Source organism: Lonchura striata, chromosome 4 (genome assembly GCF_050655825.1).
Source record: "Lonchura striata isolate lonStrDom1 chromosome 4, ASM5065582v1, whole genome shotgun sequence".
Taxonomy (NCBI): Eukaryota; Metazoa; Chordata; class Aves; order Passeriformes; family Estrildidae; genus Lonchura; species Lonchura striata.
This window is the reverse complement of record NC_140706.1, coordinates 68,942,715-68,970,639: the sequence shown is the minus strand read 5'-3', so window position 1 is coordinate 68,970,639 and position 27,925 is coordinate 68,942,715. Positions and strand designations below refer to the sequence as shown.

At 42.9% G+C, this 27,925-nt stretch overlaps 1 protein-coding gene and 1 long non-coding RNA gene across 2 annotated transcripts; one reads left to right on the top strand and one right to left on the bottom strand.

Moving 5' to 3' along the window:
• Positions 1 to 3,794: 3,794 nt before the first annotated feature.
• On the top strand, positions 3,795 to 5,165 carry LOC146767707 (uncharacterized). The gene is made up of 2 exons (XM_085578331.1): positions 3,795 to 4,155; positions 4,424 to 5,165. Exons 1-2 carry the CDS (start codon positions 3,907 to 3,909, stop codon positions 4,727 to 4,729), a joined length of 555 nt encoding a protein of 184 aa, XP_085434457.1. The 5' UTR covers positions 3,795 to 3,906; the 3' UTR covers positions 4,730 to 5,165.
• LOC146767706 (uncharacterized) lies at positions 4,901 to 26,524 on the bottom strand. The gene is made up of 6 exons (XR_014954941.1): positions 24,668 to 26,524; positions 24,152 to 24,300; positions 22,361 to 22,502; positions 21,400 to 21,523; positions 7,581 to 7,649; positions 4,901 to 5,030 (listed from the first exon to the last, which is right to left on the bottom strand). It is a non-coding gene; the product is annotated as an uncharacterized LOC146767706 (long non-coding RNA).
• Between the last annotated feature and the right edge of the window lie 1,401 nt (positions 26,525 to 27,925).

Here is a 27,925-nt window from a genome sequence, read left to right as displayed (position 1 = left end):
CAGGCAGGCCGGGCAGAGCCGAGGCTGCGGGGCTCCGGGGCAGCCCTCGGCCGAGCCCCGGGGCAGAGGGGAGCGGAGCCCCCGGGCGGGCATCGGGCCCGAGCCGGGCCGGGCCGGCAGCCGCAGCGGGGCCGGAGCTCCGCTCGCCGCGGCCTCGGCCGGGCAGCCCCGGCGGGCCGAGCCTCCCTCGCCGTGGCCTCGGCCCCGCCGCGCCGCTCCCGCAGCATCCCTCCCTGCGCTTTGCCTTGCAGGAGCGGCGCCAGGGCCGCTCGGGCCGGGCCGGGCCCCGCTGCCGCTGCTGCCGGGACCGCGGCTGCCCCAGGACGCTGAGGCAGCTGCTGAGGCAGAACCGCGCCCTGCTGGAGCTGTGCCTGCGGCTCTCTCCCCGCAGGGCCCCGGCCCGAGGGAGCAGCGCCGGGGCCGTCGGAGAGAGGAGGAGGAGGCTCCGGCCTCGCTCAGCGCCGAGCCCCGGGGCACGTGTGACCGGCGCCATCCCCATCCGCGGAGCTGGAGGCGCCCCGGCCTCAGCCCGGCGTGCCTCAAAGCCTCGCCCATAAGGAGTTGGACTTTCCCTCACTGTTCCCTTTCTAGAAGTTCAAGTAGTTTAGGTTAAGGTTCTTACACCGTAGTTTTATAGTCCCCCTGTTTTTTAAGTAGTTTAGGTTAAGGTTCTTACCCCATAGTTTTCTCGTCCCCCTGTTGTTCATGTAGTTTAGGTTAAGGTTCTTCCCCCGTAGTTTTCTAGTACCCCAGTTGTTCAAGTAGTTTAGGCATAAAGTTTTTTCCGCATAGTCTTCTAGTCCCCCTGTTATAAATTGTGACACAGCAATTTGAAGTGTCTTAATTCAATAAAGCAATTTTATTTAAAATTAGCAAGTAAGTAAGGCAGGCAAAAATTCAGCGCTGGGCGGCCGGGGAGTCTCCTGCTCTACCAATGGCGCGCAAAAATGTTCTGTCCCAACCTTCCTTTTATCCCCCCTTTTCTCCTTGCAGACGTGACTCTCCAAATGTAGTCTGAGTCTGGTCGTTGTGATAGCTTGTAAGTCTCTTCTTTTGAGATACAGCAAGCAGACTAGATACACACACGCCCAGGACTTTAATCTCAACCTCCTTATCACTTTGTAAGCAAATAAGCATTTCAAAGACACACCAGTACATTCTTAGCCACTATCTTATGCAAAACAAATTAGGTTAACATACCACAGTACATTCTTATGCAAACTAAGACAAGCAAGCATATTACAGTGAACAAATTATCTTCTACTTATTTCACCCCTGTTGTTAAAAATAAATTTGTTTTAGTAGGCAGCATTAAGGATGGTTAATTGTTTTAAATGAATTGTTATTGTACATAATTGTTGTATTGTATTGAATTGTTATAATTAACAAAATAAATTACAAAGCTATATGAATTGTTAGTTACGTGTGTGTAGCTGTCAATCCGGAGAAAGGGGAGGGGCTGTGTCCAAGAGTGAAGGCACCAGCTCAAGGAGAGCCGACCAGCCAAGGGTGCCTCAAGCCTCTGGAATGATTGGCCAGGAATGCACCACCATATGAACAATCAGTGACCAGAAGAAGGACCGATCCTCGGCCGGATCGAGGACACACCAGTCCTGTCCCCTTCAAGAGACTTTAAAGATCCCGGGGTGTCCAACACCCAGGTCTTTTTCCTGTGGACTCTCTATCCCTGGGGAAAACACGCTGTGTAGTTGCACAGTTACTCTGGCTCGCTGTTGAGGTCCTGGGCTTATCCTGGGGCCTCGTCTTCGGTTCTCTGTATTTTAATAAACAGGCCCGGAACTTTCCAACTGCTCCGACTCCCATTTTGCCTGTTTGTAACAATTTTTGGGGGGGGATCGTCCAGGATAACCACACACCCCCCAGAGGGGGTCCTGAAGAAGGACGGGTTCGGGAAGACCGGTCCAGCTGCTAAATCCAGAACTGTGTTGATGATACAGATTATCCAGGATTCCAGTCCTGAGCAAAAGTACCTCCTGTAGCTCATATAAAGGAATTTAGAAGATAATTGCTATCCTGCTTCTCATTGTACATTGAACTTTCAACTGCTTGAACATAATCAGCCTGATTATGCTTGAACATTCTGTTGGGCAGACAATGAACTGCTAAAAAACATCTGACCCAAACATTGCACACTGCTATAGCCACACACTGCAAACACTACCAAATAATGTAATTCTCCATCAGTTTAATTTCTCTTCTGCAAAAAAACCCACCATAGGCTGCTTAAAATTATTTCAACCAAACAGAAAGAAAACCACTATCAGTGGCAAAAAACACCCTCAAACTGTTTGAAACACCCAGAAGGTTTCAGCAGTGTCTGGTGAGGAGAGAAAGGGCTGAGGAACACTCAGGTGAACGGATGCCCTTGGAAAACAGGGAAGTGAACACATACACTGCAAGTGCTTGATGGGAGACTTCAAAACTCCACTGCTCAGAGGCATGTCTGGGAAGAGAAGAGCCAGGTTTGCTGCAGTTAACTCAGCCTGAAATACTGCAACATGTCATCTCCAGTAGCTTTTCTTGCTTGCTTCTCTGCTGAAGTCATAACTTAAGGCACGTGCAATGGCCCCGTATTGTGAGCCTGGTGTTATGAGCAAAGAGGGAAAAAGACCCTTTAAATGTATTAAAGCCTTACAGAAGCTGTCTCTTCATACATCCAGTTTCCCATCCTTTATGCTATCCTTTAGCAATGAGCTATGATGAAAAAGCAGTTAAATATTCAGTTTTATATGAAGAATAAAGTCTTAGAGAGATAAATTACTGTTAATGACACAGTAAACACTTTAATTACATCACTACAATAATCCAGATTTTTTGACTGTTTCCTTTGTACTTCATTTAACCTTTCTGAACATCCTTTCTTCATCCACTTAGCCTCTCTATTGATTTCTAGTTGAAGATACAGTGAAGTTTGTAGGCTCCCTGGTTTTGAGCAGGGCTCATATAATTTCATTACATTTGAAGTGAAAAGGCAACATTACAACAAAGAAACAATTACGACACATTCTCAGAATATCTTGCTTTGGGTTTTGGGCTTTGTTTCTTTATTTGCATGGCTCTTTTGAGGGAGGAATGTTTGTTTTTAAAAGGCGACATTTTTCTAATGGACACTTTGACATGCAGTGGAGGGAAAAAAAGAAAAACATACATAGAAATAAGGCTGGCATCCTGCTGCACACGACTTATCAATCACTTCTGGCCTTGCTTTCCAGGCACATTGTACCTGGAATGTAGTTGGAATGCCTCCCCATGATACCCCTCAAATACTCATGAAAACAGACTTGCTTTCACTAGGACAGGCGTCCATGAAAAAATCTGGGGTAAAACCTCTAAGCAATGGCAACGTGCACAAGCGTTCCTTTCACAGCAGGCACAGCCCAGCGCTCCTGGGAGTGGCTAAAAGCTGAGCAGCACTCGCTGGCACAGCCTCTTCTCCCACGCCCAGCGAGTGCCCAGCGGGCAGCGCAGCCTCCTCAGAGACGGGCCTGACACGAGAGAGCAGATGCCAGCAAGGGTCTGGAGCTGTGCCGAGGGAGGTTTACATGGGACATTAGGAAGAACATTGGCCCAGCAAGGGCCATTGGACACGGGAACGCTCTGCCCTGGGCGAGCCGGTGGAGTCACCGCCGTGGGAGGTGTCCAGGGGAAAGCCGGCCATGGCACTCCGGGCTCCGGCCTGCTCGCCGTGGTGGCCACGGGGCGCAGCTCGGGCTGGACCTCGCAGGGCCCTTCCGATCATCCTGTGCTTTGTGACATCACAGCCTCTGGGCACAGCAGGGTGGCTGGCAAGTGCCCCCAACGTTCCGTGCCCAGAGCCCGGCAGAGCTCGGTGCGCAGCCACCTCCAGAGCCGGCGTGGCGGTGGCAGCTGCTCGTGCGGAGCACCATGGCCGGCCAGGGCTGCTCCTGGGTGCTGCAGGCGTACCTGCTGGTGCTCCTGCTCCATCCCCTCGACCCCTCCAGCCGTGCGGAGCGGGGCACCTCGGGGCTGGAGCTGCCGGACACGGCCTACGAGGCCGGCCCGTGGGGGGAGCGGGCGCTGCTCTCCTGGACGTGCGTCCTGGGGCAGCTGCTGCTCACGGGGCTCGTCCTGGGCTGCCGCCTCGGCACAAGGCTGCGGAGACGCCGCGGAGAGGTGAGGGAGGGCTCGGGCAGGCAGGCCGGGCAGAGCCGAGGCTGCGGGGCTCCGGGGCAGCCCTCGGCCGAGCCCCGGGGCAGAGGGGAGCGGAGCCTCCGGGCAGGCATCGGGCCCGAGCCGGGCCGGGCCGGCAGCCGCAGCGGGGCCGGAGCTCCGCTCGCCGCGGCCTCGGCCGGGCAGCCCCGGCGGGCCGAGCCTCCCTCGCCGCGGCCTCGGCCCCGCCGCGCCGCTCCCGCAGCATCCCTCCCTGCGCTTTGCCTTGCAGGAGCGGCGCCAGGGCCGCTCGGGCCGGGCCGGGCCCCGCTGCCGCTGCTGCCGGGGCCGCGGCTGCCCCAGGACGCTGAGGCAGCTGCTGAGGCAGAACCGCGCCCTGCTGGAGCTGTGCCTGCGGCTCTCTCCCCGCAGGGCCCCGGCCCGAGGGAGCAGCGCCGGGGCCGTCGGAGAGAGGAGGAGGAGGCTCCGGCCTCGCTCGGCGCCGAGCCCCGGGGCACGTGTGACCGGCGCCATCCCCATCCGCGGAGCTGGAGGCGCCCCGGCCTCAGCCCGGCGTGCCCCAAAGCCTCGCCCATAAGGAGATGGACTTTCCCTACTGTTCCATTTCTAGAAGTTCAAGTAGTTTAGGTTAAGGTTCTTACACCGTAGTTTTCTAGTCCCCCTGTTGTTTAAGTAGTTTAGGTTAAGGTTCTTCCCCCATAGTTTTCTCGTCCCCCTGTTGTTTAAGTAGTTTAGGTTAAGGTTCTTACCCCGTAGTTTTCTCGTCCCACTGTTGTTCATGTAGTTTAGGTTAAGGTTCTTCCCCCGTAGTTTTCTAGTACACCTGTTGTTCAAGTAGTTTAGGCATAAAGTTTTTTCCGCAGAGTCTTCTAGTCCCCCTGTTGTTAAAAATAAATTTGTTTTAGTAGGCAGCATTAAGGATGGTTAATTGTTTTAAATGAATTGTTATTGTACATAATTGTTGTATTGTATTGAATTGTTATAATTAACAAAATAAATTACAAAGTTATATGAATTGTTAGTTACGTGTGTGTAGCTGTCAATCCGGAGAAAGGGGAGGGGCTGTGTCCAAGAGTGAAGGCACCAGCTCAAGGAGAGCCGACCAGCCAAGGGTGCCTCAAGCCTCTGGAATGATTGGCCAGGAATGCACCACCATATGAACAATCAGTGACCAGAAGAAGGACCGATCCTCGGCCGGATCGAGGACACACCAGTCCTGTCCACTTCAAGAGACTTTAAAGATCCCGGGGTGTCCAACACCCAGGTCTTTTTCCTGTGGACTCTCTATCCCTGGGGAAAACACGCTGTGTAGTTGCACAGTTACTCTGGCTCGCTGTTGAGGTCCTGGGCTTATCCTGGGGCCTCGTCTTCGGTCCTCTGTATTTTAATAAACGGGCCCGGAACTTTCCAACTGCTCTGACTCCAATTTTGCCTGTTTGTAACAATTATTGGGGGCTCATTCGGGATAACCACACCCCCAGGGGTGGTCCTGAAGGAAGGACGGGTTTGGGAAGACCGGTCCTGTTGCTTTTTTTTGCTGCCCATATTTGGATTTCTCCGAGAAGACAGCTTCTGGCTATACCTGAGAGACAACCGAGGACACAGCAAGCCAGACCAGGAATGCCCTCTGAGAGGGAGTGGGGCTCACGACACACAGATAGGTGTCGTGAGTGGGGCCGGCATAAGGGGGTACGTTCATGCATGTAGTGTGAGTGAGACGGGGGCTGGCAGCTCAGACTCCTGAAGGGATTATGCACCTGCTAGTACTGCGTTTTCAGACTCCCACGAGGGGCCCAGCCAGGAAAAGAGGGAAGCAATTGGAATAAACCAGAGTGAGTGTGGAACCCCGAGGGACCCTCCTGGGTGTGGGTGAAGGGGAAGTACCCTTCTTTTCTCCTGCCCTTACCTGCGTAGGCTCCCATTTCCCCAGGGTGGTGGGGGCTCCAAGGGGTTGCTCAAGGCCAGTACACGAAGGGACTGGAGGTGGTGGTTTGGCTGGGACAACTTCCTGGCTTGCCAGAAAGACCTTTGGGACCGGTTCTCCCAGTTGCAGTGTCAGGCATTGGGGCAGCTGGCTGGGAGCGAGTGACAAGGGGGGCACAGGGGGGTTCCACCATCTTGAGCAACTTGGGGGGCAGTTCCTCAGGGTGAGTGCGGGGAGCGTTCCAGGCAGCTTGAGGAACTAGGACCTTTGGGGTGGGCTAAAGACTCCTAACCAGAGACCTGCAGAGAGTGAGGTCACCTGTTAGGGGATTGTCCCTCTTTTGGCAGGGGGAGGGAGTAGGAGCCCAACCAGAGGGGAGTAGGACCCTAGGCCAGGAGGTCAAGGGGAGATTCCTCGTAGGACGGTGATGAGCCAGGGAGGGTGAAGGCCACCAGCTAGGAGAAGTCCCTTTACCTATTAAGGGTAGGAGGGAGGTTTAGAACCTGCTTGTTAGGGACACAATTTTGTTTCAGTTTTAGGTCAAGTTATTTATGTGTGATTTACTTTTAGTTGGGATTTTGTGGTCCTTGTTGTCAAGTTTGTTTATTCTTTCTACTGCTACTGATAGTGTTATTTACTAGATTATTATATTGTGTGGTTTTATTTTTTTGATACTAAAATACCAGTCTTCCATTTGGCAATGTTACTAGTAGTATTTTGCTTAATCTTTGTGTTCTAAGTGATAGATGTGTATATTGTTTTGCTGAGTGTATGGTGATTTTGTGACATTGTGTTTAAGAGTCAGTGTTTTGTTCGTATTTGGTGCATGGATTTTATCTGTTGCTTTGGAAGTTTGAGATCACTGGTTCCTCGAATTGCATAGAAGTGATTGTGTAGTTTTAGTGGCCTGAAGGAACCATTTTAGTTGTGGTATCATTGGTGGATCAGAGGATGCCATTTTAGTTGCTCTTGGAAGGGGGGGCAGTTCCCCTCAGGAAGGGGTGTGGTAGCCCGATAGTGAGTGATAGGTGGATCGGAAGAGTCGGTGAAAACTTCCGTCTGGTTGGCCATTTTGGTTTGTTTTGAGTTCTGGTTCCCACGGTACCTGATATTCCCAGGAGTCTCATATTCATTTCTGTTTAAGTTCAGGTTGTATTTGTTTCTCACTGCTAAGTGTTTATATAATTAAATCAATACATGTCGCTTGTATTCATGGGTCACTGTACTAGTAAACATTCCCACAAGGGAAGAGTTACCAAAATAAAACTGAAAGATAGACCACAAGGCAGTCCATTGGGGGAAAAGTTAGAGAATTGGGACCATGATAAAAATTTAAAAGAATTGGATACGAATAATACATTATTGTATTGAAATATGGCCACAAAAGAATATTCAAGACAGACCTGTTAATTGGCCTTGGCAAGGGTCAAAAGAAAAATGGTTATGTTTAGCTTTAAATAAGCATGTTAATTCAAGACGAGTTTTAGATTAGGAAGACACTCACACAGAAGTACTGCCAGCTGGTACTTTCGGCATTTCCTCCAAGTTTCCTCTTTTTTTCTTTATCTCTCACCTAAATAAGAGAAAAAAGCCCAAACAAATGTGACATTTCAGACAGAAAAAAGATGTGGTTGGTCCTTAACAAAGCATTTTATTATGCCTGTATAATAACCTGTGGGGGAAAACAGGAGCTTTTAGCAGAATGTTCCTGTGCTGTTGCAGTTGTTCTGCCACTGTGAGAAATCACAGGCATGGCTGCCAGGCTCCAGCAGCTTCCCTGGGGCGAGGGTCAGGGACCACTTATCCCTGCAGGGGTCACTGGGAATAATGAGGGGGGAAATCTGGAGGGAGCTGCATAAATAAATACTTGCCCTTTCCTTAGAAAAAATCCTCAAAGCTATAAAAATAGCTTGCCTCTGAAGTAGAATTTAAATTAACTATTTTAGGTCTGCTTATGGTTCAACATTCATCAACCTGAATTTGAATATGCATAAAGTAATTAAAGGTAGCTGAAACTTAAAAATAAATGTCTATTTTCTTGTCCATAACTGACACTGAAACACATTAAAAAACAGTGTTTTGCTTTAGATCTGCTTGGTATTGACTTCATTCAGCCTTATACTCATTAGGTTATTAAATACATGGGGTAGTATATTCTTTGTTTCATTAAGCACGTATTATTAATTAGACAGGCATAGCTTTATCAAAGTCACTGCTGATACCAACATTACCTGGCTAAGTTCAAAGTACTGACACAAGAACATCATAACAAAAGCAATGGTCAACAGAGCCTCAAAAATAAAGACACCGTTCAAAGTTTTTCAGATGTCCTGCAGCTGCTAAAGTATCTCCAGAAAAAGGAGCAAATTGAAAGTTGCACAAGGAAATTTCAAACTCATTTCTCTTTTTTTTTTCCTTAATTTTCTTGTGGGCAACAGAAAACTCCTAATGCAGGGAATGAAATGTAGTTTTTATACCTGAGTCATGAGTAGTCCCCTTAGTTTCAACCAGATCCTGTGCTCAGTGGAATCTTGGAAAGGGTCAAATCAGCAGTATGAAATTTAAATTTTATTCAGGAAAGGAGGTGTTTTTTTCTCCATTCCCCTCCCTCCCCAACACCAAGTGAGAAAAGCTCAATTTGAAAGATAATTATTACGAAATTATACTTAGACATAATAAGTTTGCTACAAGTTCCAGCAGAAAGAGAGAGCAGAATCAGAGGTCATCAAACTCAGTATAAAGTTCAGCTCATGCTTTCCCCAAAAGCCTCATTCAATTCATACAGGATTAAAAAAAAAATCACATACAATTTTCACATATTATGTTAAATACCATAATTTCTACCTGAAATCTTCATCATTATTATGCTTTTCAGAAGTGAATTAGAAAGTCTTCTGCACCCATCTTCCCAAAATTTGATTCTAAGTGCTTGCCAGATTAATCCCTTAGGAAGCAAAAGCAGCCCTACGTGTCTCAGGATCAATAGAAACTAAACAATAAAGCTTGACAAAGTATATTAAATTGTCAATAACGTCCATAAATATTTTCCACTGCAGAGATATCTATCACCAGCCTGTGAATTTTGCTAGTGCAGGTTTAGTGAAGAAAAAACAAAGTCTTTATTGCCAAATCAGTTGGGAGTTGTTCTACGCTCCTGCAGTACGATGTGAGTATAAACACCACATTCTTCACAGTACCAGCCACAAAGAACTGCTCTTTACAATGAAGCTGTTCTGAGTTTGACCAAACAGATGAAAATTGACTGTCCTAGCACAGTGATGGCAGCATGGCCAGTCTCTGCAGAGAAAAGCTGAGAAGCAGCAGCAGATTCCTGGCCAGATCTCCAAGGCTGAATGTGCAGGGTGACCGTGGTGCCTGGCCCTCGCTGGCTGCACTCCTCCAGCCCCCATCACTTCCTCTCAGGACAGGGGAGAAAATAAGAAAAGCAGGAACTAGAAAGCTCAGGCTAAAGTCAGGGAGGCCACTGATGAAACAGACTTCACTTGAAAAACCTTATTTTCATTGTTTAAAATGAACACTTAATTACATGATTATGCACTGTTAATAGACAGTCAGAGACAGCCAGCCTGACCCCAAGCATGCTGAAGCATCAGGCCAGGCAGTGCCCATCTTCCCAGGACCTGATTTACCCATCACTCTCAAGTGAATTTTCCTGCACCAAGTTCCACAGTAGAACTGCCAGGCTGCCAATAAAGAAAACATCTCTGGCTAAGAGTCAAACCCTAATACATAAACCATACTAAAGACAGAGCGAAACCTGCAGCATTTGATTGACCTTCAATGCCCAGAGAGGATTAGAAATTTCCCAAGATTGAGGAGTTCCCAAAATACAAAGCCAACGACTGATGTTGATGGATCAAATGTTAAATAGGCCTGTAAAATTGGAGTTCTTAGATTGCACATGAAAGAAGGGAAAAAAACCCCACCATGACCCTCAAATGCAATTTTAGAGTCTTCTTTGAAAATCTGGTTTAAAGAGAGAGGAATGGATACAATCTTCCCCTCACCTGAAGATTTTAATGAATTTAAACCATTTCAAGTCTTTGAAGAAAGCCCTACCACAGTCCCTGTTAAGTAACATTTTCTTTCATTTTTTCTTCTCATTACTACTTCAGAGAAGTCTAAGTAACAGCAAAGAAGGAAATTAAAGTTGCAATTCCAACACTAAGCTCAGGAGTCCTGCGTTGCCTTCAAACAGCTGTATGAAACAGAAACTTTGTGCTTAGTACTCTCCAACACATAGGAGCCATTTATTTGCACATCCTCTGGCTGCTGAAAGCTGTAACTTGCATTTCCATTAGCAGGTGGGCCTGGCCCTTGCTGTCCCCTGCCAGAGATCAACAGTGTGCACCCTGACTGTCTGGTGGCTCACACTCAGCTCATTAAAACTCTTGCCTTTCCTCTCTGTAACACTGCCCTTCCTGAGCCCAGCCTGAGGTGCTGAGCAGCCTCACACCCTCTGCAGTTTCTATTCTTGGTATCTGCCTCTCCAGCAGGATGCTTTGCAAAAGCAATTCAGATCAAATGCTGCCTGTGCCTGCCTCAAAGAGCAGCTGTTTGGGTTTTTTCTCCTATTTTTAGATTATTCTCTTTCTAATGCCATGACAGATGTGTACAAATACAGAGAAACACCTTGAAGCATTCATAAACAGAAGCAACAGAAAACAAAAGCTATCACATTTCCTGTGGCCATTTGAGGGTGAACTTGCATGTGTGAATATATTGCAGTTATGGAATACAGTGATATGTACACATCCCAAAGTAAATACATTAAAAGCAGATTATGCAGCACGTATTTGTCACCCATTTTAAATTAATACTGGAAGCCAAAGAAAGATTTATTTGATAAATTCACGGGTTTATCTTTATCATTTACAATGGAGCAACTCTTTTGCCTTAAGTGTTTTTTCCTCTGTGACAGTTTCATCAACCTGATCACCAAGCTGATACAGAACAGAGGAGCACAGACAGTGCAGGAACTGATATTTAATTACATAAATGGACTTACCATGGGCCTAAAACTGATGTTTCCAAGTCCTTTTAGACTGTGGGCTAACAGCATCTATCCAATGTCCTGCCTTTCACCACTTCCTTATGGCATTTGCAGCCACTGCTTCCACATAGGTCAGAACAAAGCACTTTTATTGGCTATCATGTGGCTGCTGGATGGGCAACAATGCAGCCATCAGTTTGCATTTCCTAGGTCAGGATCACCCACAAGTTTAAAAACTGTAATAAGAGGCAAAGACTCTCCAGTCCTGCTGTAAACAAGAGTGTTTAAGAACCCAATGCCTCCAACTTCAACTTATTTCCAATGATATAGCTATTGACTTTTTTAGATAATAAAGGATTGTCTGTAGATTATTGTGAATTAAAATTCTAACTGCAGGCCTTCATATTGACCTCAAGTTTGATGGTACAGGCAAGTTGATGGTCTTCTTACTCATGCCTGTGCTCATCATAATGCAATTTCTCAGCTATCTGCAAGAGGTATTTTTCTTCAACCTGAGTAAACCAGTTTATAACTAGTAACAGGCAGAATGGCTGCCTTCCATACAAACCAAAGTGGTTCAATTTTAATGTCATTAGAACTCTATCAGTCTTCAGACCCAAATGTGTGGCCTCTGTGTAATACAGAAGCCCTTATTAAAGGCACACTCTGAAGGTGCATAAAAAAAACTTCATTTCATTGCAAAATTCCACCTGAGTAAAATCTCACTCACTTCACAAAAAATTGAAATATTCCAGTGGTGGAACCAGGGACAAGGGGAGGATGCATGGTACCAGGAAGGATGCTGCACTTGCAGATGCTGAGTTTCCTGCTCAGAATCAGAAATCCATTATGGAACAAGCTGCTACAATCTGAAAATGTGCTTGGCTGAGGTAGGTTTCAGTGAACAACTGCAATCTTCCATAGGCAAAAGTCAAGAGCAGTTCAGTCCCTCCTCCTCCCCAGTCTGTACAAAGAGACCAAGTGTCTGATAGAGAACAAGGACATAGGAGCTTTTCTCCTTGTTGTAATTAAACAAAAAATGGGAAATAAAAACACTTGCTCTGAATCTTGTGCAAACCTGCCATTTTAAACCATATTCAGAGTTTATGTGTTCTCAGAGGCACTTGCTGTCTAGACTTTAATTTTATTTCTTGGGTCAAAATATTTCCACATGTAAACTTCCCCCTGAACAGTCTGTCAGGGATGAAGAAGCAGCAGTGGTCGCTATCTGCCGCCAAATTTTACATCCTGTGCTATCATTTTATTTACAGTGGCTCAAAGATCCTTTGAGAAGGCTGAGAGAGGTCATGTGTGCATCCTGGCAGGATTCTGCACTGCTCAGTCCCTCTCCCTGGTGTTCTTGGGCCAGAAGATCAGCATGGCCTGATGCTACTGAGGGTCTACCCTCATCTGTACTGAAGTGTGGCATCCCCTGGACCTTTGTCCCGCAGGGAAAGGCACAGTGGGAGCAGTCAAAAGGAACCTGGATAGCTGAGGCTCTTGTCCCACCAAAGATGGGATGACTCACAGGCAGCTTCAGTTCTCAAGGGTTTATTGTCAGGAAAGGTGAACCAGGGCAGAGGGACACAACCACTGGAGAGAGCAGCTGGCTCTGAGAGCCCCATCCCCAGCGCTGGTCAGGGTGTTCACCCAGAAAGGGACGGGAGGGTCAGGGTACATATGAACCAACAGGGAGAGGGATTGGGGAGGAGCAGAGATGGACTGACAGGAACTAAACCAGTTAGAACAAGGGGAAGGAGTGGTTAGCAGGAGGGAACCAATGGGGATACAGAGAACTAGGAACTTGCTAGAACTGAGGGATGACACAAACAATGATTGATGCAACCTGGGGAAGGTACAACAAATGATGGACATGGGAATCAGATAACTGTGGTCTCCCAGGGCAGCTTTCCCCAGGACCCCCTCCCACACTAAAGGAATGCAAGGACATGAGCGCCAGGTTAGAAATACACATCTACAGATTGCCCCACAGCCTTGTGTCAGCAGCTTTATTTTAGGAGCACTATCAGATTATAGGGCTGAAGACATCCTATGGTATCTGTGTTATGAGCACACTCCTACATCCCTTCAATAGAGTTCCTAGCAATAAAACAGTTTGCATGCCATATGCAATGGTGGCCAAAAAGAAACTTATCAATGTCCTCAAAGCTAAGGAACCCTATCAGCATTTTCAGAGAAGCCTCATTAAGATGAAATTCTCTATTTCAGCTCATTGTGAAGTTATTTGACACTTCAGTGTCACATCTAACACTCCTGATCAATAACATGATACACTGTACAGAGATTTCAGTGAGTGGAAACATGAGTTTCTATGCATCAGTTTTCTACTGGAGTCATCATTATAAGAAACTCTGCTGTTAACCTGTCTTTGGATTTATGTGTCTTTTCTCTGCTTTTGATCAAATCTATGATCATTTTTATAAGATAAAATAGAGAGAGAGGCTGGAAGAATGGCTCATCTGAATGCAAATGAGCTCTTTCTCCCCCCTACATCTATCTCAAGGCTTATCTTTTTATTACTCTCACAGAAGGCAGGACAGCCTGGTTAGAGCCAGGGGCTAAATTAGAAATGACTTGACAATCCACTGCTAACATGGCATTTCTAGAATATATTCCCTAAGCTCCAGTGACTAAGGGTGAATCATAAAATTGTCCAAGTCCATCAGCTTAGGATCTGTTTTTTACATGAAGACTTATGAAAATTGAAGTGGACTTTATCACCTGGGACAAACTTTACCTTGAACATCTACAACACATGACAGTCATAGGCCAGAAATACAACTGCAAGGGAATATAAATGAAAAAAGAACTTTCGCTCACTAGATCTGGGTTTTTTTTGGCTTGCTTTAATAATTTGAGCTCTGCTGTGGTGCCAGTGGTGCAGTATTTAAAGCTGGGTTTCCCAAGAGCCCTCTGATGTTTATTTAGGCTCCCAGAGGAAATGTAAGTGAAGGGCTAAACCAGTCTGTCACACACCATAAAGCTGGGGATGCACACGAGCACACGCCACACACACTGAAGACTTCCAAAGCAGCAGCTTCCTGCCCCACCTCCAGACCCTAAAGGAACACTCACACAGGACACCAGAAGAAGCTGATGGTGGCAGCTCCTGTCTCTTTGAAGCCTTCACCAAACTGTTCATATTCCACCTAAAATGCATTCTGCATCTCCTGTCAGCTGACAGCTGTTCACCTCTGGAGTTTTGCTGCTACCTGACAGTGCCCAGCAACAATTTCACCACCAAATGCACTGGTCTTACAGTTAGCTCCAAAACAACACATGGGCTTGCTTCTTTTCAAAGGCTGTCCAATTTTTAATTAAAAATAGAAAAATACTCTTCACAAGTATCATTATTGTTAAACCTTGTCTATGTTTTCAGCTTCTCTTATTTAACTTTTAGGATAATGAAGCTCATTGAGATGGGACTTCAAGGCAGGTGGTAGACAAGGTATGGGAAGGTATATGTAGTTTGAGAAACCTCAGTATCAGCAGACAATTTGCTGAAGCTGAACTATTTTTTTTCCAAGCAAAATAACCACTTAGTGTCCTTATCTTCCCTGGTGTTTCCAGCAAGAACACCAATAGCTTTGTAAGTATAGAGTTACTGGCTATTTGAATGTATACATTTAGCCAACTATGTAATTTTTAGGACATTGTGATAAGCAGTATTTTATTTTCTAAGATATTTTAATGAAATGCTTTCCTTATGACAGAAAAGTGTTTCAAATCAAAACTTTGCCCTCCTTTACCCTTATTAAACAGCATTGATTTTCTAGTGCATGGGAAATACTTAAACTGAAGGTGGCACAGATTTGTTGTTACTGCTGAATATATCTTCTGCCATAATCAAAGGAATCTAACCCAGCTCCAAGTGCCATTTTTTTTTCCAATTCATTTTCACAACTCACACCTCTGGCAGTTGTGAAGTTTTATTCATTTGTAGGTTTTGTTTGTTTGTTTCCCTTCAGGCATAGGTAACAAAAGTTAATTCCTGTGAAATATAAATCAGACAGATACAGTGCATCAGCTGTGGGGGGTTTGGGTTATTTTTCCTTTTCTGGATAGTTATCACAGTTAACAACAATTTCCTTCCTTCTCCCACACAGGAACCAGCACACGCTTCCCAAGATGCAGGTTTGGACAAGGCATGCATGTTGGACCATAATTACATGTAGAGCAGTGGAATTGCTTCACTAAAGGGGAAAATTAAAGGAGACTAACTAACCAATAGGTTAGCAAAAGGTGAGCACTAATGGATCAATAGATCAGTTTAAGTGCCAATGTCCAGAGCAGCTTTCAAGGGTGATCATGGATTTTAGTACCACTGCAGGGACAGATTTTAATTGGGCACTATAGCAGTGCTGTGTGAGCCATTATATGACTGAATTATTACTATTTCTGTAGCAACTTGGATGTAAAGCTTGACTCTGGGCTAAATTTGGTCCCTGAAGGGAATTCAGGGGGAAATTATTTTACACAGTCAATGAAATTCAATGTATTTTGCATTCCTGGCATCACCATTTGCCAACCTCACACAAATTCTGTGCCAAGCTTGCTGTACAAAAGCCATGCACTGGTGCAGCCTGTGGTACCTTCCAGACAAGGAGAGAGCCAGAAGGAAGCTTCAGTGTGTGTCCTAAGAGATCCAGATCTATCTTCAGCAAGAGAGAGCAGAGAACAAATGAATCAAGGAAATAAACAGGAAGAGAGAGAGAGGCAGGCTGACATAAACACCTTTGCATAACTCTAGTCATGCCTGGTTATGCCTCCACAAATCCATATGCAGACACAGCAATTCCATAAACTCCTCCCTGCCCCTCCCAAGTAAATTAGTAGATCTAAACTTTAGCACAAATAAGACAGAAATCTCCCAAGGTTTAATGGCTTCATCTGTCATATAGTGACTGCACCCCTGATACACAAAGTTCCTGAATCAATATTTACTTCTCGTGTTTCTGTTTAAAAATAGAATGCAAGCATCATATCCATAATGCAATGTTTCTGAAAGCTAAGACTCTCAACCCAATTAAAATGCAGCAAGCAGATGGGTTTTAACACTCAGTGGCATTCTTTTTATGGACTCTTCTTCCTTCATAGACCACACAGTTATAAATAATCCGTGCACAGAGCAATTAGGCCTTTTGCTTGTTTTATGGGTTACAGACTCTATGCCTGTGCAAGGGTCATAAAATATTCTAAAGCACTGCAGTGCAACAAAACACATTTAAATCCCTACATTAAGAGTAATTGAATAATTTTGTATTTAATTGCTCTTCTTCTGTCATATGATTACAGCCTTTTGAGTGAATCACACAATTACTGAGTCCAGACCAAAGGATGAGTGCTACACAAAGTCATTTTAGAAAAGGGCATCTTTGGCACCTGCAGATGATAATTGTGATGATGAAATAGGACACTGACCAATTTGAGGACCTGCAATTTTCACACTAACAAGTCAGAACTGAAACAACAGAAAGTGACTTCCACACTTTTTATGGTAGGGAAGAAATAGTTTTGACTTATTCTGAAAGACTGATGTCCTGTGCTTAGAGGATCCTGTGAAAGACAAGGTGACTGAAACCAGAGAGAAAACTCTGCCTCAGTGGCCTCACACCAAGACTCATGTGGTTCCTTTATTCTATTCTGTGCAGAACTTAGATTTAAACTGGAAAGCTACATTAAAACTGGGAAGCTACAAAAGAGAGATGGCACACTTGGCTTTGCCTTGATTATTTAAAGCTAAAATTTCTGCTGTGCTTCCTCTGCTCTTGCAGAAATGCTGCTTATGACCTTTATATTGAAACATGCAGTAGGTTACACAGAACTGTACACTCTCTGTAGAGATGCTTCAGGGGGCTTTGCAGCAACAACTGAAATCTTTGCCCTCCTCTATGCAGAGAAGATTCAATTTAGCCTGGGGAATTAAATTCAAGGGCAGAAATAGAGTGAGAAAACCTTTCTTAATTTTCCAAAGTAAATTTAGATTCTGAAAAACCGGGAAGAATACTAACCTTGTTGATTTGTACACACTCTCTTTTAAGACAAATTAATGATGCAGCAGAAGCATTTAGCATAAAAACACAAGATTTGAAATGTGAGTGTCAAGTGTAGCACAGGGAAATGAAACTGATAGAAGGAGATTGAAAGGGGCTAATTAGAAAATGTCTGGAAGAGCATAACCATTTGAAAAAAGTACATAAGATAAAGCACTGTGGCCTTAAGCAGATTATTAATGGTTTGCCAGATTTAGTATCAAATCCCCTTTGACATCAGATTTTTTTTCCCCACCCAATTTAGTCTCAACTACAAAAATATGAAACAGCAAATACAAGTGTTGGTTATAATGAGGTCACATGCCAATTGTGTTCTTTATTTCAAATTTCAGAGTTATAGCCCAAGGAATAAAATGCCTTAAAATAAACACTAGTTCAAAAAGCTACAACTAGAAATTGGAAAACTGACCACATAATCTTTCTTGGTTTCTCATCAAAGGTGAGCATAAACCTTTGTTCTGTGGGTCTCAAGCCCACTGAAGGTATTGATGTTCTGGGAGGAATTCCCTTTGGTGGGTCTAAGCAGATTCCATTACCGCAATGATTTTTTCTCCAAGGAAAAACAGAATAGATCATGTTTCTCTCCAGCAGGCACTCCACTCACTTAGCCACGTGGCTGAGGAGTATTCCTGATCTCTGGGCAAGGTTCTGACACCAGACACATAAGAAGAGTGACTTGAGACCTCACTACCAATTCTCAGTGGAATTGATGTAATAGCACATCCTTTAGAAATTATGCAGCAATTTTAGCTAAAACTTGAAGAAGTAAAATAATTAGCTTCTTCATCAAAAGGAAACAGTATTTTGAATATTTGGGGGTAGATGGAAAAGGTGAGTTCTGCATCCCCTGAGCCCATATTTTGCCTATTAATCAATTTTAATAAGAGGATGTTATTGACATTACACATTAGAACAGGGAGTCAAGTAGGAGTGGATGTAAATTACAGACCTACTGAATAAATCTGCAGTGCTCTGCTACTCCTGTGAGCCAGGGCTTCTTACTTACCTGAGAGACTCACTCCAGAAAATTACCAGAAGTGTGTTTGCTCACATTTTCAAGCCCACTGATTTACTGTTGATCACGACACAGCATTTGCTGTCATTTGTTAATAATCACCCTCTGGGCTTACCACAGAATTACAATCATCTAGCAAGAAGCCCATATGCAGTTGGGTACAATACACAGATGCATTTGTGTTAATTATTCAGCAGTAAATACAAAAGCAAAGGGACCAGAGTTTTCTGAAAGCTTGTGCTTCACACACTAAAACAGTGGCAGGGTGCCACTGGGAATAGCCAAAGTAGGCAACTGTACTTCAGGAACTACAGCCTGTGAAAACTCTCAAGTGCATGGATTTTTCTATGCAAGTATTAACCATACACGAAACCCCACTTGGATAGAACACTCATAGCAAGAGATTCTATATAACAGCAGCTCTATACAACAGTTAATTTGCTGAAATGCTTGAAACATTTAGGCACTTCCTGAAATAACTGACTAAAACACACAACAGCATTTAAACCATTTTGCAAAGTGACCCAAAGGTTGCAGTTCTTTCATAAAATGACTCATTTCAGAATATGACGAACATAAATATCATTTGTCCTGCTTGTTTCAAAAATCTGCAATAGCACACCAGGTAATCAGACCCACACTGTGGGCCATGACCTTGCAAATAGAAACCAAACACTGGCACTGCAACTACTGGTGTTTTGTTGCTCATGGATAGTGTTTACAGTAATTTAAAGCATTTAATTATTTACAATAATTAAAAAGCTGCTAGGAAGAAGAATGGAGGGCAAGGATGATAAAACATGGGGGTGTTTCCTGTGACAAGTCCAAGAGTTCCAGCAGCAACCTCAAGTTAATCAAGTTCTACAAGCACTGGTTTGTCTGGAAGATGGAGTGAATATGTCCAACAATGCAAAATTGCCCAAGGAGTTCTTAATAAAACAATGAGGATTTTGTGCAAAAATAAATGACAGAATATACTATTTTTAAAGCAAAATATTGAAATAGGACTTACCTTCAGAGTGCTTTTTAAACATTCAAGATTTGTTTGGAAAACAGAAAAGACCCTACTGATTTGCATGTGGTATTTACAATAAGTGGATAAAGTGACAGCAATATTATGTATGAATTTGCAACTATTGCTATTAAAAAAAGGAAATTATGAAGTTTGGTTTCAACCCTTCTCTAAGGTTATTTTTGCAGGGTTAGTTAGATCCCTAGTGCCTGCAATATTGGTGGGAGGGAGAGGGGGAAGTTGCCATGTTCATGACTGATCAGGATTCTTGTTAAAAATGTCTCCATCTGTGTTAATAAAACGCACATGCTTTTATTGTGCTTAAAAACCCTGAAATGGCAATCATGTGGGCTTATCTCATGGCTGGGGCTCTGTAAGGTATAAAAAAGTTGGCAAAGGACTGATCCTCAGTGCCATCCATCAGAGGATCCAAACATGCATTGGCTCTTCCAACTAATTGGTGTTGGGCATTTTGCTTAAAAATTCCACAGCAACAGTTTCTATAAAGGTCTGCCTGTGACAAAGTTGGCAGAATCATATCCCTTGCTTTGCATAATTCAATAAAAGTCCTGCAGAGAATCAGCTATGAATGATCTTACATTAATAACCACATTGAGCTTTACCTTTGGGACTTGTCACACTGGAATTTAAAACGAATCTGTAAGTATTTGTTAGGTAAAAAACAGTTCTGCATTACCTGATGGATGTTTCCCACTGAAATGTGTCTTTGTTCCTTAACTGCTTAAATTGACTTAGGTTCTGCTTTTATTTCTGGATTTAGCATGTTTTAATGGTTACAGGGCTATTATGTTGTGAAGGAGCTGTGATCTCAATTTTCCTGTTTAGATCTCATCCGTGGAGATCACAAAAGTCAGGTCAGCACTACTAAAAGAACGTTGGTGCTGCCGAGAACCTGAATCCAGGCTCTCCTGCTCCATCTTCTGGTACAAAAGCACCTAAGAAAGCTCTACTCCCACAGCTCGTTTTACCAGCCACTGTGTCTTGAATACATAACAGGATTCCAGCAAAAATGAGATTATTATTCATAATATATGGCAACATCTGGATTGATAGTTAGTTACTTTATTGCAAGACAATTTTCTCTCCCCAGGTCTCACATTTTCCCCATTTCTTCTAATCCCCAACACAATGTAATTAGTCTCAAAGATACTCCAGTCTACAAAAACTAGATAGAAATAATTTTGGAATTATATCCAAGATTGAAACAGACTCAAAATAAATCTTAAAATCTTCTGGGATTCACTTACTACAGATGTCACGTAAGATGGACAGAGTTTGAACAAATAATTCCAATCTGCACCAGAATAGCAGTGAAAACCTAATCCTTGACTCCTTATAATTTAAAATTTCAAGGAACTTCTATGGGTTGAGCTACATAACTCATATTATAATGCATAAAAGAAAAACAAAACTCTAGAAACCTTATTCTTAATTTCTCTGGTAAACTGTATGATGAATACTCTGCACTATTCCACTGCTGCAATTCAGTGTTAGGCAAAATGAAAACTACAGCAGGGGAAAAGGCAAATCACTTGGCTAAGTTTGGTTCAAACCCACCTTGTTACAGCAGTGTGTTACTCATGCTCTCTAAGATTTGGTAGTGCTTTAAGCTGCTGCTGTTCACACTAATAGGGCTTGAAGAACTGGAGCTCAAAAAGCCACAAAGGAGATTGCCCACAGTGCACAAACAGCTCCACTGCCTGTGGCTTTCTGACAAAATCAAAGGAAATATTAATCCCCAGGCTTTTCAGGACTTGTAAAACCTGAGTCCTTAAAAGTTGCAATCTTGGAGGTTGACTTCAGAATTTAGACTTCTATTAGTCATTTTCATTATTTGTGATATTCAAAAGTATTTGTAATAGGCACTAGTATTGCAACATTTCACTATTGTTGCAGCTTCATTTATTTCTGCTATTTAAAATCATTCAAAAGAGGCACCAGCATCACAATATTCCAGTGTTGCTGCTACTGTCAATTTAGTTTTAGCAATTTGGTCATGCTGTCAAAGCACTGAACTGTGCTGAATTTCACCATTTGGTTGAGAGTTTTCTAAGATGTACAGCAAGAGACATCTGAAGCCAAATTTACTCCATAGTTTCACCTCTTGTGCTCCTGCCCAAACCATTGTCACATGAGCTACAGGAGCAGCTGCTGGACTGGAAGAGGAAATGCAAGTGGCTCTCTTACCTGCCTTACTAAAATGATTTGTGCTTGGAGGGTTTTGAGTGAAGAACATCACTGAAGATCAAAAAGAACAGCAATTTCTAGATTTGTCCAGGTAGATGCCATTTTCTTGATGGAGGGCATTTTTCTGTAATAAAGAGTACAGAGTTCTATAACCTGAAAACAGTATTTCAAGGCAGGGATGGAAAGGAGAGTTAGGAATATCTCCTATTTAAATAAAGCTCCCATTATTTTTTAATTACAAAAATACATTTTTTAGTTATGGCTTCTTACTGTGTTGCAATGGAAAAAGCTAACTCAGTAAACCATTTTCAATCAAAAGAATGTAACACGGAAAAATTACTGAGAGCAACAATAAAAGCACATTAAACAATGGGTGAATGCTTCAATAGAACTTAAAGGAAGACAACTTCTAAAAAATTGTGTTCCAGCATTGACTGTACAGTTACACCAAATGTGAAGCTTTAAAATCCTAATAAGTTTTGTTGTTCTCTGCCTTCCTCTAGTTTACCACACTGTGAGTTATTTACATAAAACACAGTTTCTTCCATGGGAAAGGCTTGCATGGTACTTCAAAGCCTGAATAAATCAGAGACTTCAGCTTGAACCTATGAAAAATCATCCAAAAAATCCTTTCAACATCTGGATTGTATTACCTGGTCATTCCACCTGTCCAGCTGAATTATTCAAGTATCCACAGCAGAAGTGCTAGGCAATGTCTCCCTATGAAGATGTGATGTTTTTTCAAATTAAAAAAAAAAAAAATTGAATTCCCAGTTTGACATGGATTAGCTTTCCATGAAAATTATGATGCACTACACCCAAATCCTTGCTGTAGCAGGATGCTCACTTGAGTCTGGAAGTCTTCATGTGGCACCCTGCAGGAATCAGCCGATTTCCTGTGAAGGGCTGAGAAGCCTTACAAGAACTGCTTTTGGTGGAAGAACTTCTCCAGTGCACTCACCTGTGGCTTTATCCAGGTCAGGGATCTTAGTTCCCTCTTCTTTGAGCTTCAGTGTCCAACCACTTGCACTGCTCTGAGAAGAACAGAAGAAACATCTGCCTACAGTGAGGACTTTTCTGGTGGGAAAAGCCCAAATTCCATTCTACAGGAAAAAAAAATGAGGAATTAATGTCTGTTCAAAATTTCATCCTCTAATGAAAGCATTGGATTTGGATGTGTACATTTAGAAATGGAATTGTCCTAAATTAAAAACAATTTGACTCCATCACCATTTTTCTTTGCCCAGTCCTGAACTGAAGATGTAAACACATGAGAAAGCATGGAATAGTCTGGTGTGCTACATTAAAGGGAGAGAATCTCCTGTACCTTCCTAAGGTAATAACTCAAATCACACAGAAAGGCATTCTGAGAAAAAAAAAATAAATTGTTAGAGGAACACAGGAGACCTCCATTATCCAGTGAGGTGGGTAATATATATTAACTATCACATATTTTGCAAAAAAAAAAAAAAAAAAAAAAAAAAAAAAAACCAAAAAACAGACCACAGAAAAGTAAAATCCCAAATATTTCAAATATTTAAACAATGGTACTATTTCTGAAATGGGAATCTAGAGCCTCACCAGGTGAATATCACCATCTTCCTTCCTTTACTGGGATCAGGGAATTTGCCATATCCACTTCTGGGTTCATTTACTTGGAGCTTCTGTTTGCACAGTGATTGCAGCAGTGTTTATCTGCTCTAGCATTGGGCTTCTTGTTACCCTCATTCCACAGTTCTGAGCAACAGTTCTCATCTTATGGGCAGGTAATTGAGCTCAATTCATTGATTTGCAGGGGAAATACAGAAAAAGCTGGTTGGAAAAGCAAATTATTCAGAATCTTCACCCTGCTTGCCTTTCAGAGCTAACACTCGAGGACCACTGAAAGCCTTTGCTTTAGCTCATGTCAGTAAAGCTACAATTTAGTGTTTGTCCAAAGAATGGTCACATTCTAAAATGAGTGAGGTTATTGTGGTTTCATGAGTTATAAAGGCATAATTAAAGATTCCTGTTGATTCTTAGACCAGGATCACTCGTCAGTTCAAGGACTATTTAGTGGCAAAAGCAAAAGGCAGAACTCAAGAAAGTGTTGCTGATAAAGTGAGTTATGAGTTACACATGAGAATGTTAACAAGGGTGACCCAGTCAGAGCTCACACCTGCCTGTGATGCAGTGCTGCAGCTGGAAACCCCCAGAGTGCCAGAGATCCAATCACTCCTGAGGGTCAAGTTCTTTAAAGAAGCACTGTTGTTGCAGGATCAGTGAAAGACAGGACAGAGACAAAATTGATGGCACTGCCTTAGACCAAACAGAACTCTCCCAGTGATGAATTTGCCCTCATCTGGTCCTACTTTTAATATTCCTGCTTTAAAACTCCTATTTTTATCAGCTTCTTACAAAAGGCATTCCTACCCCAAGGAGTGAATGTTACAAGTGTTTGTTTGAATGAAACCAACAATTAAGCAACATCTTCTCCAAACTGATTTTGTAAAAGTCGTGGTTTTGTTTTCTTTACAATTGCATGGGAAAACAGGGGAAGGGTTGGCTGAAAGCAGCCAGCTGATGGTAACCTGCAGTGACCTCCTGCCCTGCTGGAGCTCCCAGGGAACAGGACAAGTGCTGCATTTGCCATCAAGTCCACATCAACCACAAAAAAGGCAGAAGGACAGGCATGATCCACAAAGGCAGTAGCAGTCTGAGGCCAGGAGCAGCAGAGTCAGCAGCCAACATCTCACTGCTGGTGAGAGCTCACCTGCAGATTTCCACCTGAGCACCTGCTGGGGAGCAGAGCTTGTTCCTCATTTCCATGTCAAGCCATAACAGCCACACTCCTGCTGCTACTCAAAGAACAGGGATCAGCTCTGGGGTTTGTAAGGTTTTAAATAGTTTCCAACTTCAGCCCTAATAGAAGGCAAAACAGAAAATGTCACAGGTAATAACTGGACTTGAAAATAGAAATATGCAAGAACACAGTGTTATACTCATGTTACCTATTGATTTTTTACAGCAGAACAAAGTCTTTACAGACACAGAAATACATATCTTTTTCCCCCACAATAAAGAAAAAAAAAATCTGTCTTATAGCCTGTAAGAAAAGCCATAAAGCCAAAGCAAACTGCTTCCTGTAAACAGAAAATGTTCTTGAAAAATTCAGTTTGGGAAGCATAAATATTTAATTGCCCTGAGCATGTCTTAGAAGCTCAGATTTACTCAAAATAGTGTCAGGAGCAAACAAAACTGCAAAACAATCTCTTTTAGTAAGAAATACCTTAAGAAAAAGTAGTACTTTCTTATCATCTTTCACTGTTTCACTTTATGTCTGAATCTTGTAACTCCAACTCCTAGAACAGCACCAGTGGGGGAGAGAGACAAGGAGCACCTTTTGTTATTTGACTAACTGCAAGGTTTTGACACATAAAATACTAATATAAATAATTTATTCTCACAGGGTTCTGTTAGAGTAACAAGCTGGTAGCTTGGTATATGTTTAAGAAACAACAAGAAACATTTCGAGTAGTAGGGAAAAACCTTAATAAAAAAAGGTATATATCTACTGCTAAGTACCAGATATACACATATATATACATATCTATTGGATATATATATAGATCAAATTTCCCAATGTCTTGCTCTAATTATCAGACAACTGACTACAAAATTGAGATTTATTAGATTATTGACTATTAAGTGAATCCTGTTTGATAATTAATATCACTGGAAACTATTAGTTATTACATATACATTGCCCAATCTTTAATAACTCAACTTCAGTAAGAACAGTTTTAAATCTATAATTAAAAAGAATTTCTATGACATTTATTTTAACTAAGTGCACCACTAAACAGTAAGATCTTATATGCAGTTAAATGACTAACATTTAACTTATTGCAATTCTAAGTGTTAATGACTTCAAGAGTTTATCTAACTTATCATTACTTGCTAAATAACACAAAATCATTTGTCTGATTAAGTCTTGGTTTAAGAAAACATGCAGTGGGCATAACTAAGAGCTGGAATTAATGGCAAGTGTTAGCTTGGAAAAATAGAAAGTGACTGCTGACAAGTAGGAGGACACAATAAATTCTTATAGTTAACACATGTTCATAGTACAGACAGTTCTTATAAATGTATTACAGATAAAAATTGACAAATGTGCTCTGCTATACAGAATTTTTTCAAGTGACCATTGTGCTGTCTGACAACACAGACTAGAAACTGTCCTGCCTCTCAAATATTATTCTGTTTCTACTTAGACTTTTAGACAAATGTAAGATAAAAACAAGACTTCCATTGCATTTATGCTTTTGTGGCTCTAAGTAACTGTTGCTATTATTATTAATAGCAATTATTCATTTATTTTAAATGACCTCCATCTAATTTGGGTCAATTCCTGAAAAAAGCAAACTAACTGGAAGATTTCAAACACCTTCTTTTAAAATGTGATATTCCAGTTAGTTCAGCTTTGTGTAGCCCCTCAGGGTTACTTTTCTTGCATATTTTCTGAGTTCAGAACAAATTTGCAAACTGTTTTAGTTGGGTTGAATTAGACACAGGAGAACTAAGTCACCCCTCCAAACCCACAGCCACGTTCTCAGCAATGATAATTGGATTCTCCTGCACAGGTTATTTTCATTCCAGCAGCACAGACCTGTTGGTTGGTGAATCACTCGGTGCTGCTCCCCAGGCACCGCTAATCAGGGCAATCTGATCTGCTCCAATTAACCCCGTGCTGCAGTTCCACGGGCAATTAACCCTTGTGCTGCCGCGGGCTGTGCAAATCAAATGCCAGCCCATCACCATCACCTCCTGCATGCTCTGCACGTGGCTCCAGCAGCCAGAGCTGCTCATCACAATTCTCCTTCTCCGTGATCACTCCTGAGATTTGAGTCATGTCTGGGTGAAATTCAGAGGAAAACAGACACCCCCCAAACCCATCCATCATCTCTACACATCTGAACACTGCTGAACTTCTGACAATCAGCTTGGCTCCCTCAGGACTGAGCTGACTGAAAATTCACTGCCCTGTGCCTACACTCATGGATTTGTCCAAGACAGTACGAAATAACAGAAAAGTGGGTTTCTTCCAGGTCAAAGTCTGTAACATATCTGTGTGTTCTCTCAGTCCCCTGGTTTGGAGAAGGATCCAAACTCTATTTGTTTACACGAATACCTGAACTGAAAAACAACAGGCAATAAAATTCCCTTCAAGAACCCATGTTTTGTCTTCTGGTGAGTTTTCCCGACACTGGCCAAGCTTGCAGAGCCATGAGAGAGAGAATTTCCCCAGAAAAGAGATAACAGAGATAATAGAGGGCAGAACAAGACACCAAAGAAAGGAAGGGTCTGGAAAAGGGGATAAAAGACACATTTCACACGTGGTGAAATGAATATTTATCATCCTTGGTGGTCAAGAAACATCCTGATGAGCTGAATGGTGTCCATAGAGCATGCAAGCCCAGGGACGGGATGTGGGAATCCCCTTGAGTACCTGTGTGATCCTCAGGTACTGATTTATCACACAAGCAGGTAGAAAGCTGACAGTAGCCATACCCAGCTGGAGATTTTATAACAGATACATGAACCCAGAGACACATTTGGAAGCTGTGGGCTGCTGACAAATAGCTCACAAAAATTACCTCTAAAACTGGCTTCCACAAACTCTATGGCAAAACTCCTTGAACTCATGTTCTTCTGTATGTTACACAGAAGTTATTTCTTTTGAACTAGTCATTCAAAAAACTTAATTTCTTTGATGTTAAAAAGCATATTTTGCAGGGTAAACTCTGACTCTTGGTTAGATTAGCAACGCTCATGGAATCAGGTTTTTTAAACTGCTTTGAAAGCCTATCAGATGTTATTTACAGATAATAATCATATAATCACAGACCAAGTTGATTTAAATTCTTGTGGGGTACTCATGTAACTTTCTTGCACTACACTGTGCTGAAAATGTTTTCATTCAGTATGAGATATAGAGTTGCCAAATTAATATTCACCAAGCCCTGCCCCCAGCAGCCACAGGGAATTCAGGAAGCAGGGGTTGTTAGAGCACATGGAGGAGCCCCTTGCACCACAGCTTAAAGGGGCTGGGATGCACTGTTCTAAGGCATGCCTAGAAATGGATGGAAAAACACAAATTACATTTCAACAATCCTTTCCTGTGTTGCACTTCCATAGGCCAATGCAATGATGAGCTCTGCCACGCTTGGAGTGACTTCAAAGTCATCCTCAGTTGGCAGTAAATAACCAGAATACTGCTTAAAATATCAAATAGTTATCAACATATTCCAAATGTTCTTAATGGAACAGATGATTTGAAGATCACAGGATAATGGCTGAGGCCCTGGATGATTTTTCCATCTGACAGTGCAGCCCCACACTTTGTGGTCTGACACATAACTCAGCTTCATGCTGCATTATCAACCCTTTTGTGGCAGCAGAGATATCAAACCAGTCTGAGCACACTGATGTGCAGGTTCACTGTCCCTCACTGTCCCTTCAGCCACTGCTTTAAATTAGAAGCATT